Raw genomic sequence first — 14,185 nt, 5'->3', positions numbered from 1 at the left:
CCCCGCCCTGCTCAGCTCCAGCTCCATGTTTCTTTGATGTGTTTTCATCAGTGAGGGGGAAACAGGCTGAGCATCACCTGTTTAATTGACTGTGTCAGATCAGCATGGGGCACAGAACTCAACAGGTTCTTAAGGGAGTAAAATAGTTACACAGACTAACAATTATAGTAATTACACAGTGGTGGAAAAGTATTGAGATCATTTAGCTAAGTACCACGCTGTGAAAATAGTCCACTACAAGTAAAACTTATGCATTCATTCAAAAGTAAAAGTAATTTTGTCAGTGTTTTACTATTATATATTTTGCCTTTCTGCTGTATTAATGTGTATGTTACATTTTACTGCTGAAGATGTTTAAGGTTGACCCTAATTATAACTACTTTATATACTGTTAGTACAGTATTTTAACCTACTGCAATGTATCATCTTCTATAAGATCACTGTCGATGCTAATTTTACTTATGTAGCACTTTTCAAGCTTAAGCACAAAGTGCTTTTCATATTAAAATATTTACAGAACAAAACTAAATAAAGAATCAGGAGCATAAAAGATCATAAAACATGTTTAAAAGAACATTTGGAGCAGATGAAAGTGCACAGTATGTGGAAGCAAAACATTAAACCGTTAAAACAATAAAACAGTAAAACATTAAGAATTATAGGCCATCCTATAGAAGTGAGATTAAGGAAGTTGCTTGAAAGCTGTAGTGGAGTCTGCTGATCTCACACTGAGGGGAGGGCCGTTCCAGAGCCAAGGGGCCATCACTGAATATGCACGGTCACCCTCAGTTTTACGTCTGATCTGAGGAACAGCCAAAAGGTTTTTGATTGGCTGATCTCAAGGGCCTGGCTGGAGTGTACTGACTTAAAAGCTCCTAAATATAATGCAGGCCATGGATTGCCTCGCTCCTGTATTATAATTATTATTATTGATTAATTCACCAGTGTACACATTTTTGCATGGTCACTGGTCGCAGTTTTTTTCCTGTTTCTTCAGCTCCCATTTCTGATAGGATTTTTCTACTGTAGGGGAACCACAGATAAGAGGGTATAAAAACAGGAATGAGATGTTTTGTTTATGAATATTAAAAGCTAATTAATTATTCAAAGATTACATTTGTTTCCAGCATTCACAAAATTAGTTGATAACTACTGTTGATGTTTTTTTTTTCACTTTTTAAAAACGTTTAATGCAAAACATAAAAGAAAGTAGCTACTTAATTGTTTATAAACTGTTTCAAAGGTGGGCACACAAACTATTAAAAAAACAACAAGAAAATGTTAAATTTTATGGGCAATGCATCTCAGGAGATACACAGTGTTAACTCTAAAGGTTGGATTTTGAAAAAAAAAAAATAGATAAGATTTTGTTATTTTAGCCTAGATATATCAGAAAAATGCAATTTATTAATTTTCCAAAATATTTATTTGTGCTTGCCCATTTAAGGGTAAAATAGGAAGAGGAGTTAGAAGGGGACCAACATGAGTTTAGAAAATGAATTAACTTCCATGGACAATAATTACATTTTGTCTCAGCCTCTTTGAACTGTGTTCACTATCAAGTCCGTTACTCACTGATAATCAGTTGTGCAGAAGCCCATAAGGATGATATGTGCATTTTATTAGTTTTTATGACTTAAATAATGCATTAAGATCTTTGTATTTATACCTCAGCCACTGTATACAGTACAAACTTTATTCAAATTCCAAAATGCTCTGTATTGCACACTGATCAACTGTACATAAGCCTGTTATGATGACAGTTTTATGAGTTAGTATGAGTTACATAATGCATTACAGCCTGAACGCATGTCAAATGCTTCAAAACCAAAACAGCCGATACTGTACATCATGGTGATCAATGATTTTTCATATGACTCTACGATGTCATCCATTTACAAACACTGACAGAAGAATCATCCAGTCATCCAATCAGCATCAATATACAGAAATCACATGCATTTTCTTCAGGAAATGCTCCGCTAGTTTCTCTGGAGGTTCTACACACACTAACTGTACACTGTTTATCTTATCATGTTATGTGAAATGATTGCACAGTGTGTTCTAGATAAAAGTCAGATAACACTCTTAAATGAGGCCCCTGGAAATACCTTCCACTGTGGTGGTTTCTGCCACTGACGCTTCGGCAAGTAAAACGACAGCAAAAACACATTACGTACACTGCCACAATGCTATATAATAACAATGATATAATATGCATTAATATCAATGTATAAACAAATTATACAATGTCGAGAGGTGTACATGGGGCAGATCACAGCTTAAATTATTTTTCACATCTACATCTTTAAATACCTAAACATGTCATAAAATAAAATAAAAAACAGTCTAAGATAAATCACCAATGTGCAGTGGTGAGAGATACAAATTTGGCACCTTTGCCATTGCTGCTATGTTATGTTAAAGAAGATATGTAGGCAAAAAAGAAATAAAAATAGCATATGGCCTGGTAAATCGCCATCCAGCCTAGGTTCCACGATCATAGGTACTCAAACAACCCTATTGTAAAAAGTTTGCAGCTACATACTAGATAAATGTGGGGCAGTTCACCCCCAAATCAAATATACACATTTTTCCTCTGGCCCGGAGAGCCATTCATCCATCTTGACAGTTTCGGTATGAGTTATTTTGGAGATGTCGGCCTTCTCTAGAATACAACTGGACTAAATGGTACTCGGCTTGTGGTGCTCCAAGAATAAAAAAGGCGTCCACCCTCACAGACTCACAGACTTCGAAGCACATTCCCGTTAAGTCAGTGAGGGCTTCGGGCTGTCCCACTGTCAAATCGCTAAGTCCATGAGGGCTCTCTCACCTAGTCTTTTTGAGCCCTTTATGCACACCTTCCATAAGTATGCATTTTTGCAGACTTTGCCTGAGGGAACCCAGGAAGCTTTCTTTTTTTTTTTTAAGGGCTGTAGACAATGGCCCTCTTGATTATTTTGGTCTTCCTATATGCCAGTTAATAAGTCACTATCCAATATCTCACCTTTTCTCCTTGAACTGAATTTATGACCACTCACATTATTAAACAATTAAAGTACTAAGCTTTTAAAACATTATTGAACGTTTGACTGAATGTATTTATATTTGTGTATGCCTGCCTTTTATTTTTATGCAATTGTCTTGTAATATTTTAATTTTTTATTCTACATTTGTATTTGTGTGACTTAAATATGCCACAAAGTTCTTCTTCTTGTTTGTAGTATTCTGACCCCTTGCAGCCTCTCAAACTCAGGCAATGCAACTGAAACCAGATAAAGCCCATAACGGTTCAGGGGAAATAGCTTTGGTAGATTTTACAGCAATAAGAAAGACATGAAACTGCTCACAATGTCTGTGGACTATCTTTCTTTGGCGATCTGGGCACTACAAGACAAGTGTCATCTAGTTCCATTATATTGGATAGAATGCATCTGTGGCCAAAATTTGGCAACTCACAGAAAACAATCTAGATGAATAAATAGCGCTTGAGGGAAGAGGAAAAATGTGTATTTTTGATTTTGGGGATAAACGTCCCTTTAAGCTTCCAACCAACCTTCAAAAAAAAACAAAGCTTTTAAACAAACCCTTGGGAGTCAACATGATACAACCTCTATTCGTGGAATTTAAAAACAAATCCCACTGTGCAGCATTGTTCCTGCCACCCCCCCAGTAACTGCACCTTGAATGTTTAGCTAAAAAAAATTAAGGCGATCAAAGTCATTTCTGTTCCCAGAGCCAATTCAGTTTGTTTGTATTGCAGACATGGCGCATATTTTTGGTTCATACACTCGTCCTACTGAGACACCAGTGGAGAGATGCAGCTTGGGAGAAGGCCAGATTTCTCATGACATAATATTAAAACAAGTAGAGAGACTTCAACCCTGGAGCCACCGGACATCAAATCCTTATCATATATATTTGAGCTGAACAGGGTGACTAATATTTTCCAGCGCTAACAGGGTCAGTTATCTACTGGGTTCAAGTCGGTGACAACTGCTGGGTACAATGTTATCCTGTGTCAAAATGTGATGGAGTGCAACCACATTACATCATGTGTATACCTCTATATCTACATGTAAAATGTGACGGACTCTTAATGCTGACTGGAAGAGAAATGGGGGCGTACAATAGATGCAGAGAGACAGCTTGACTACAGGAGGATGGTTGAGAGACTTGGAGACAGGAAAACATCCAGGCACTGCTTCATCTTCTGTTCAATAAGAGCTGGTGGAGGCTGTGGCAATTCTCTTCCCAATATACACCCTAGAAAACAAACAAAAATAAAAACAGAAAGAGCATGAAATCAAACCAGTCAAAAAGAAATGGGATAATGTGCATTAACATTTCGCACACAGTGAAAAAAGGGCAGGTTTGGATCAGATTACTTTGAAATGGAGACAGTTACCGTGTAAAAATTAGTAATGTAGTCCACTGGATTACAATAAAATCTGATCTAATCTGAAAACTTTTGCAAAACTTCTCAATCAATCAATGAAAATAATGCACCTCATACTAAAAAGATGGATACAGCCGCAAAAATTTCTACAAATGTTATTTTTTCTCTTTAAACATCTGAAAACATTTTCAATGCAAATAAAATGCATTTTGCATAAGGTTCCTTTTTTGTCCTCTCAGGTCCACCACACAGTGTGGCACTGGTCTTAGAAACCATGTATGTCAGATTAATCAACCAACTGATTAATCGGGCTGATTATCTAGCATTTTGAGATAATCTACAATACAGCTGCAGACACGTGCAGGCAGCCTTGTCAGTGTGGATACTGTGGAATAATATTAGAGCTGCCCCTTGTGAGTTTCTCATGCATCCTTCCTCCATCTTTTCTGAATTTTAACACATTTCTCCACCCTAAATGATAGCAAGTCTAATCTAAAACTAATGCAGTTGATCATGTTGCTTCTGACATTAAACCAGTCATGTTCTGAATCACCATGAAAGAAAATTATATGACTTTTCTTTGTTATATCTACATTATATATCGACCATTAGCAGCCCAGCTCTCTTAATATCAGTATTGACCAGTGAAAACCCATATTGGTCGACCACTCATTTTCACCACTTACACTGTTTTATAAATGAGGCCCGCATCAGAGCAGACAACAACACAGCTCCGTACTAACCCTCTCCTATAGCACACGGTGAGTAACTAATATACCAAACTGGCAAAGGCAGGTGGAAAACCTCTGTGCAGATTGAAAAAATTTGACTTTTTTTTTAATGCAAAGCCAAGCTGTGCATTATGTTTTAGCATGAAGACACAACTTACCCGAGGCCTAGAGCGAGGATGTGTGAGATGAGTAAAGAGGGGATGAAGACTTTGAGGAATTCAGCAGAGAAGACGCCACCTTTCTTCATGACTCCGCTCTTTCTCATACTGAGAGATACTGAACGTCGGGGGTGTCTGAAGTGGAACTCCCTGTGAGGAAAAAATTATCAGCCAATTAACACTAAAACATTTAAATACTCTGAGCCCGTATTAGTGAATGATTCTGCAAGTAAGAGAGTTCTTACTTTGGTGGAATGTTTTCTGGTCTACTGGACCAATCAGCAACCCAGTCTGCTTCTTTGTTGAGCAGGATGTCTTCCTCTCTGTCCTGCTCTGGACCATCTTCCTCTGACTGCAAATGTGCAGGTAAAGTGATTAGGTTTTAGGGTTAAATGAAAAGACTCGAGAAGTATTTTAACTTTAGAATTAAAGATGTTCTTTTACCTGACTACCTCTTGAGCTGGGCATGTCCACATCAAAAGTTATCTGACCCTCATCCTGATCTGGACTCGGTGGCCTGTGAGGACTGAGATAACACACTGGGTGAAAAACTTGCAGCTGTAAATACTTGTCTGAGCTTTAAAGGGATAGTTTGGATTATAGGAAGTGAAGTTGTATGAGATACTTATTGATAGTCAGTGTATTACCTACAATAGATGACGGCAGACACGCGTCCAGTTTGGAGAACCAGAGGGACACAAGCATGGAAGCTAAGCAATGTACTGCTGTGGGCTGGGTCAGCAACTATAAGTATTTTAATCAACTTAAAAAGGCCCTTGAGACTTGCTTGACTAACACTGATAAAACACTCGTTTTGACTGTGACTTGGTATTCATGACTTGAGAATTGACTTAGACTTGAAAGGACTGTTTTAATTTTTCATATGAGAAGCCTTTAGACAGATGTGTTAACTGGCCAAAGAGAACTGTGATCCTCCTGAAAGAGCAGAGGGCTCAAACATTGTGATGCAAATTTTTGGGTCATACTTCTATATTAACTTTAGAGTCCTTTAGAGCTATAAGGCCATATTATAATTTCAGAGCCCCACTCTCCATTATTGTTCATTTAGGAGGCTTGTGATTGATGCCACAGTAAGATTCTCAGGTATTAGCAGGCTGCAACAATTTTCATTAATGTTTTTCGTGACCACTATCTCTTAATTGATTGATTGATTGCAGTCAGACGTGCTTTGAGTTGCTTGGCAAAAACAGTAATTTTACCTCGCAGAACACAGGAGTTGCAGGTCTACTGCTGCCTCAATCGGTTAGTTTGTTTGTGTTATTGTGTTTTAAAAGGTTCAGAGTCATCAAAGTCACAAACAAACTAGATGAATGAGTCAGCAGTAGACCAGCAACCCCTGTGTTTTGGGAGGTAAAATTACTGATTTTGCAAATGGAGTCTGGCTGAGCATGAGAAAGCAAAATCTGGCTAATCAATGGCAGTTTCCTGTTAGAAAAGGTTGTTTGATGGCAAGGTAAAGTGATGAAAATATTTAAAATATAGCATCCCATACACTCAAACTGATGCAGATTTTTTGGTGGCTAAAATATGTTTTGTTGCCAACCCTGTCTACAGCAGTACATTGCTTTTTCCAAGCTCCTTGCTGCTTCTCCCTGCTTGGAGTGTACCCATCAGCATCTAATCTAGGTAACATACTGACTATCGATAAATACCTTCTACAATCACACTTCAAATAATCTGAACTATCCCTTTAAAGAGCATACAATGGCCTTTATCCCTACCTATCACAAGAGGAGCTACTTGGGCTGGATTCATGCTGTGCATCCAGGAGGATCTTTTCCATGTCTCCATTGTGGATAGAGGAGGATGACGGCACATGCTCTAGTCCTCCAAGGGTCTCATCATTCTCAGGCACCACTTCCAAGGTCTGCAGAGTTTGACTCATGCCAGCATTGGCGTTTCTTTGGTCTGCAGCGGATGTCATTTGCAGGTTGGTCTGCGCACCCTGGGCCCCTGTGTTTCCATTCAGCTCCAGCTCTACCCAGGAGCCTTGGCAACACAAAAGGTCAAGAGGAGGGAAGGAAGGGAAATTAAGCTTGTTGTGTTAATGTGCAAACCAAACAGCAGATTGCATACCATTCAGACACACACCCCTTTCTCCTCTCAAATGGAAACAGCTGACCTACATTTCCTGCACCACTGACAACGTGCATTCAAATGAACTAGCTGTGCGCTCCACCCGTGATAGCATGCATTTCTTTGTGCCACTGCCCCACAAACAGCTTGCACATTTTTTTTTCCAGACAGGCGGAGGGTTATGTAATCTCTTACGGGCAGTGGGCTGGTGTGCACAGAATGTAAACCTTGTGATAGCATGGTACGCTTCAAATCCCTATTTGTGGTTCACTGAAAATAGAATATAATGTTGTTTTTCGACGATGTTTGCACGTTTGCATCACCGTGTGCACATTAACAGACGAGTTTGCCATCAATGCTGCTCCCATGAGACCGCTTGCATAACTGTGGAGTGCAGTGTAAGACAGTTTGCCCAGACATGTCGCTGTTCCAGCTGTGTGTGTGTGTGATGTTGTCACATATAAAGCGCAAGACTCGGTTTTCTGTTCCAGCCAATGGTTAAAATCTGAAAGAAATATTGTCTGAACACACCTTTTTGTCAGTTTTGTGCTTTAAATGTGTTTTCGGAGCTGTTATTCTGCAGGCACTTGAGCTAATATCCTACCATTATCCTCGTTTGAAATTTATATTTCGAAATACTGTGGCTCGTTAAATAAAAAGGTAACTCGACTAAAAAAAGGAAATATTTTGATCGATTATCAGGCAACGTTAAAAAATAAACGCGAAATAAGGCAACATTTATTTCGTCTTTTGTCCCAAACTTGTTTTCATTTTGGCTAGAACCCGCCCAGCGTCGATGGGTACGTGATTGGCTGCCGTTCCATCAATCAAACATTACCACCACGCGATTGGCTAGCTCGCGGTGACGTCAAACAACATCACCCTCCACACCCCTCCCAGGAGAAGAGGAAATGCCGTACCAGATGTAACTTTTCCAATAAAAACGTAATTAAACGACTGTTCTCGTAAACACGCACTCTCGTTAAGAACAGATAAAGTAGACTTTGTGATGCGGAGTGCAGAGGAACTGAGAGCGGTACGTACCGTGAAGCCCGGGCTCTTCGTTATTGTTCCGTGGAGCAGCGGCGGTGGACATGTTGACTACCCAGTTTCAGCATTCATCAACATGACACGCACACAAACTACGATGTGCGCATGCGCCAAATCTGTCCAGAGTCCAGTCAGACCCCAGACAGATAAGAGACCAACGGCAGGCTGTATATCAGTGATGGGCAGCTTTTATTCATTTATGCATTTATGCAAGAAAAATATGAAAAAGGGAAGGCTCAAAATATGATAGAATTTATGAACGAAAGAGCACATGTGCACTATCCACTTGACACAGATAAACATCGCTGTATAATGAACCATTTGCAGTATTTTCCCCAAAACAGATCTCAAACAGTTGTTATGAAGAGCCCCTTCACAGAAATAAGTTAAAATAAATTGTTTTAGTTAACTATGACAACCTTTGTGCAGAGTTTGAGGACTGACAGTTGTAAGGCTGGCCTCTATCACTCACTCTTCAAATAAGTGCTGCAGTGGCTGGACTTAACTATTAATGAGGGGAGGCAGGGATCCATTAGTAGCGCTCCCTGTAGATTTGATGATTGGTGTTAAGTATACATCACCCCTCCTCAAGTTTCAGAAAACCGTGTTGTTGGTGAATCATAAATTGGATGCTATTGGTAGTTTTTTTTTTTTTGCAGGAAGATAAATAAATGTCTAGTAATGTATTTTCATATTGTCATATACAGTCTATTGACAACAGCAGTGTTGGCTGTGTAAAGCAGATAATAGCAGTGTTAAAACAGATTCTCAGTCATCAAGGTCATGGTCTTTGCTAGAAGCTTTACGAAGCTTGAGGTTCTTGAAGACGTTTCACTTTAATTTCACACAAGCCTTCTGGATTAGAGGTCAAATTTCTTTTAGACCCTCAAGCAGGTCCTGTTCCCTTCATACAGCTTCTACAGGGAAACAAGGTGGTAGTTTACTCACTTTTGCATTAACCACAATCAACCATCTTTCACCAGAAACCCTTGTAATAGTTTTAATTTCTCTTTTTTTTACCATTTGTGTGGAGTTATCTACTGTAACTACACAAGTTTGGAACATAACAAAATTTTACCATTGCTTCTCTACTGACTGATGGACATTACATAGAGGGAGACAGCAGTCAAATAACCTTCTGCCTTCTAGACCTGCGCTATCAACCAGCCCCCAGAGCTGGAAAGTGATCCCATTAGGATTGAGATGGTGGGAAGTGTCATAAAACTACTGTGTTAAATAATTATTTGCTAATTGATTCATCAGTGGCATCTCTCTGCTCTTAAGATCTAAATCTGGGAAAGGTCAGAGGGGTTGCAATTAGATGTCCATCCATTATCTAAATTATAAGGGTTGAAGGGTTGCAGAGGGCTGAAGTCAATTCCAGCTGATGTCAGGCGAGCAGCAGGGTACACCCTGGACAAGCTGCCAGTTTATCACAGGGCTGACAGAGTCAAGCAGTAAGAAGTAAGTAAGTATAGTAAGTATGTATGTATAGTAACTCATAAGTATGAGTTATTTGTTATAATTCTTTTTGAACACTGGGTGGCGTATGGAAGCAAGCAGGTAAATAGGTGAACTCACCAGGACAGGTGGCAGCGATCACAGCTGACCATGTAGCCATGCACATGCTGTTGTTTTGTTCAATAAACAGTATTGGAACCTAACGATAGTTATCGCTATCAAGTGTACAACTAGTTTTATATCCAGTCTCGCCATCATTCATGGCTTTGAGCAGCAATAATTACCACAAAGTGATTTACACAAATACATTCTTAAACAATTATTTTAGTAAGCAGCAGCAGTGTCTGGCAGGGATGTGAAATATATATTGAAAGCACTGCAGCAACTCTTGCTTGCTGATGAAATAGTCCTAAAATGCCTGACCATGTTTTGAAATGCTTTTGTGACTTATAACCAGCATGGTATGCTACTGTAATTCAAAGCAGCCGCCTATCTCAAGGAAGCTACTAATCATGTGATAATTTCTCATAATTTTTCACACACAGACCATAAAACACTTCATTTTCTCAAAAAGATTTAGGTTTGAAATTCTTTATTACTTTTCATCTAAATTGTACTTTATTCCATTTGACAAAGATAAACATCGCTGTACAATGAACCATTTGTAGTTTTTTTTTTTTCCCAAAACAGATCACCAAAACTCTCCTACAATCTTTATTCGAGAGCCCCTTGAAAGAAATAAACAAAAACATACAAATTAATGAAATTCACAAAAATAAAAAGTGCATTTTTGTTTTCAACTCCTGTGATACATTAGACATGTACATTATGCTGCTTCAAGTGGAAAAACCTCATAACTCCAATTTAGACAGTTTCCTTGAGATTTCATGTTGTGTTGATCCAAGGTTCATGTTAAAAAAACATTATAGCAACTTGAATTTCAAAAACTGTATGCTCTACCTGTAAATAAGGCAGTTTTAATAATAAAGTCCTGAAAAGCTGCTGTTTTTTTTTTGTTTTTTGTTTTTTTTTGAAGATACAAGGTTTTGATCACAGAGCAGCGTAAATTCCCCTGAGCAGTCTCCTGTCTGGCACACCAGAGAGTTCAAGAAACATACTTGATTATCTTATTTCTTCTTAATGCTATAAGAAAGGCATTAGGGTTCTTCTGAACATCTTTGTGATTTATAGCCTTGAATAATAGCTATGAAGACAATATGAGGGGAAGTGAAAAAGATTATTGGTTAGTTGTTTATCTTTTATGAACGTTAGTGATGTTTTTCCAATAATGCTCTGACACTCGTACAGCCTGCGATGACCATCTGTGGGTTTTTTTTAAAAAGCTGAAAAGGAAACTTGCCACTTCAGATACAAAACTTTTTATACAGATTTTTTTTTTTTTTTTTGCATTTTCATACATTTCTCACATCTTTCATCAGGTTGTTGGAACAACAGGTATTCAACAGTGAAGGAGTGCTTCCTTTGGATGACTGACAGGACAAGGCTGATCACTGATCTCATAATTTGAACGGGCAACTCTCCTTGTTGACTGGTGGCTAAGAAGGGATGCACAATAATATCTGCACGTCATCGTTATTTGCCAATAAAAGCTTTAAAATAAAATATGTATCAGCCTAAAATGAACATTTATGGCAAGACAATGCTTTAATTGACCCTTCCTATGTTCTGCCCTTTTTCACTGCATAGCAAAACGCTATGTGACTAATCTAGATGAAATGATATTTACATCTATCATTTGATATAGATTAGTTAATAGCATTTTGCTAACATTTGCTATCTTTAGCTACCTTTTTTGTTAGCCACTGTCTACTTGTTTTTTGTATATTTTCCGTATATTTCTTAGTTTGAGCGCTGCTTGGCAATTTACTAAAAATACCACTTGTGTGTATTTTCTTATGATACTGTAAGGGACGATCTGGGTGTGGGGTGGGTAGGATGGGAATTTGGGTGGTGGTAGGGGCGTGCAATGTATGATGTATGTCTTTGTATGTTTTATATGTGGACCCAGGGAAGAATAGTTGCTACCCTGGTAGCAGCAAATGGGGATCCTACATCTTTTAACCATCTACAAAATTTGGTTCTGTTCAACATAGATGAGTCTAGCACATATCCAAGTGCAGGAAACTGCAGAAGGAGAAAGCTGACTGAGGCTCTGATGGATTAAAAAGCTTTCTCAATTGTTATTGGAGATAAGAGCGAAAAGGGGCAGGATTTAAGGAGAGGCAATTATGTGCATGCAACTCAAGAATGTCTGCTGCATGGACGCTTTTTTGATGCGTCTGAAACAGATATCAAAGTTGTATTTGGCAAGGAGAAGCCAAATCTCATTCCTTCAACATTACAAATTTAACTGTCCAGCTTACGAACCGTCATCTTGATCATTATGACAACTTTATGAGGCAAAAAACAGAGCAAAATAACTGTCAGCAATAGTTTTCTTTTTCTGCCCAGTACATGTGTACATTTTTAAAAACACTGTATTTTATGTTTGCATCTGCCAGTGGGCCATCAAAATAAGAGTAAGCATAATAAAACATTAATTACACTGCAGGAGAGATTGGCAAAAAGTCAATATTGTGCATCCCTATGGCTAATTGATTGGCTAAACCTGTCAAGGTTGGAAGGTGGAACGGAACAAATGTGCCACATTATACAGGTTTATACATATGTGACATGAGGAAAACATCTTGAATGACCTTCAAACAATCTCATAATAGACAACAAAGAAAAGTTGTTTTTCAAAAGGTTGTAAAATAGAGATTAGTAAAGTGTCTTATTACAAGAGGACATAACCCAGAGCCCTGAGAGAGTGACACTCAACAGTAGCTTAACACCACATGTAGAGATGGGTGGTTATTTTGGTGGCATCCTTGTGACTGGACATCAGTTCTCTAAGGTAGGAATGGCAAAAATCATCTTACATAAACATGATCCAATGGACCAGTGAGCTTCATGCCCTGATTCAATGGCTTAATCTGTCATCAAAATGTAATTTTAATGAAGTGGAAAACTGAGCTATAATCAACCTGTTTGCTCCAGAAGAGAATTGGCAGCATGTGACTGAAGCATAGTGCAGCAGAGAAACAGCAGAGTTCATTTCTTTAAGTATTTTCCCAAAACAGTCACCATGAATAACCGCTTCCATACAACAACCAAGTGCTTCACAAATTCTCCTTTTTAAATAAACACGTCCATATTCTCCTGCATCACAGGAGAGAGAAGACATTTCATACAATAATTAAAAATCAGTAACTCTGCCTAGTCAACCAACTTGACTTCCTTTAGAGAGAACTCGAGTTAACAGTTTTAACATTTCATTTTCATTAAAATGTCTTTCCCATTTAGACCCACAAAAAGGCCTAATTCTTTCACAGCGAGCAAAATGATTCACAAACAAAAACCATGGCACAAAAACAGAACATTAAGATCTAAATCAGCTCTGAAGCATCCAAATAAGTTTTACATAAACATCAGTTACAGTCAGCCAAATTAAAAAAATAAACTGTTATAGTGCTTTTGACTACAGAGGTACTGACGCCTGAAAATACTTTTATTTGGACATCTCACGTCAGGAACGACACAGTTCCTTGATGTCACAAAGTCTTTTGTTTTTAAAAAGGAACAGTTCACATTAAAATAAAAAAACAAAAAAAACAAAAACATTTTTCCTTTGCTTGTAGTGACATGTATCCATCTAGATAGTTTTGGTGTGAACTGCAGAATTTTGGAGATATTGGCTGTAGAGATGTCTGCCTTATCTCCCATATAATGGGACTAAATGGCTCTAAATATATTTAAAAAAAAAAAAAAATTGTAGTTCTAATAGATTCTACTCTACAAAGAAAGCAGTTTTTAGTGCTTTGAACCCCTCAAACCAAGTGCCATTTAGTTCCATTATATTGACGAGAGGGCAGACATCTCTCCAGCCACAATCTCCAAAATTCTGCAGCTCACACCAAAACTGTCTAAATGGATAGACAGAACTACAAGCCAGAGGAAAAATGCATTTTTGATTTGGGTGCGAACTGTCCCTTTAAAGAAATACCTGCCAGAATTAACAAAATTTCCCAAAGTCATGACAAAAATGTTACCCAACCGTCAGGCAACCTTCCATCTACAATCAGTCTGAGATAGACAGCTAAAGAAACTACAGTGATCAGACTGTAATCCTATTGCCTTAATTTATACAAAAATAAATCAGCTATAGTGATTTTTCTTCTGTTATCATCAGGTACAGTACAAAACATCATTTAAAAAAAACTACAAAC

General features: G+C 38.1%; 1 protein-coding gene across 1 annotated transcript; it reads right to left on the bottom strand.

The window, feature by feature from the left end:
* Positions 1-3,495: 3,495 nt before the first annotated feature.
* On the bottom strand, positions 3,496-8,588 carry LOC146319971 (BCL2/adenovirus E1B 19 kDa protein-interacting protein 3-like). The gene is made up of 6 exons (XM_084728088.1): positions 8,430-8,588; positions 7,031-7,298; positions 5,733-5,814; positions 5,534-5,640; positions 5,289-5,438; positions 3,496-4,266 (listed from the first exon to the last, which is right to left on the bottom strand). The coding sequence occupies exons 1-6, from the start codon at positions 8,479-8,481 to the stop codon at positions 4,218-4,220; spliced, it is 708 nt and encodes a 235-aa protein (XP_084584214.1). The 5' UTR covers positions 8,482-8,588; the 3' UTR covers positions 3,496-4,217.
* Between the last annotated feature and the right edge of the window lie 5,597 nt (positions 8,589-14,185).

The sequence above is a fragment of the Lutjanus erythropterus genome, chromosome 10 (genome assembly GCF_056507025.1).
Source record: "Lutjanus erythropterus isolate fLutEry1 chromosome 10, fLutEry1.hap2, whole genome shotgun sequence".
In the NCBI taxonomy this organism is placed as follows: domain Eukaryota; kingdom Metazoa; phylum Chordata; class Actinopteri; order Lutjaniformes; family Lutjanidae; genus Lutjanus; species Lutjanus erythropterus.
Note: the sequence above shows the minus strand (reverse complement) of the source record. Positions and strands in the feature narration are given on the sequence as shown.

Bases quoted from the DNA above. Each gene is read 5' to 3' on its own strand.
- LOC146319971 (XM_084728088.1), bottom strand. From the start codon at position 8,481: ATGTCCACCGCCGCTGCTCCACGGAACAATAACGAAGAGCCCGGGCTT. The intron at 5,439-5,533 runs GTAAGAACTCTC...TTTTCCTCACAG, and splicing joins CCAGAAAACATTCCACCAAA to GGAGTTCCACTTCAGACACC. The intron at 4,267-5,288 runs GTAAGTTGTGTC...TTTGTTTTCTAG, and splicing joins ATCCTCGCTCTAGGCCTCGG to GGTGTATATTGGGAAGAGAA.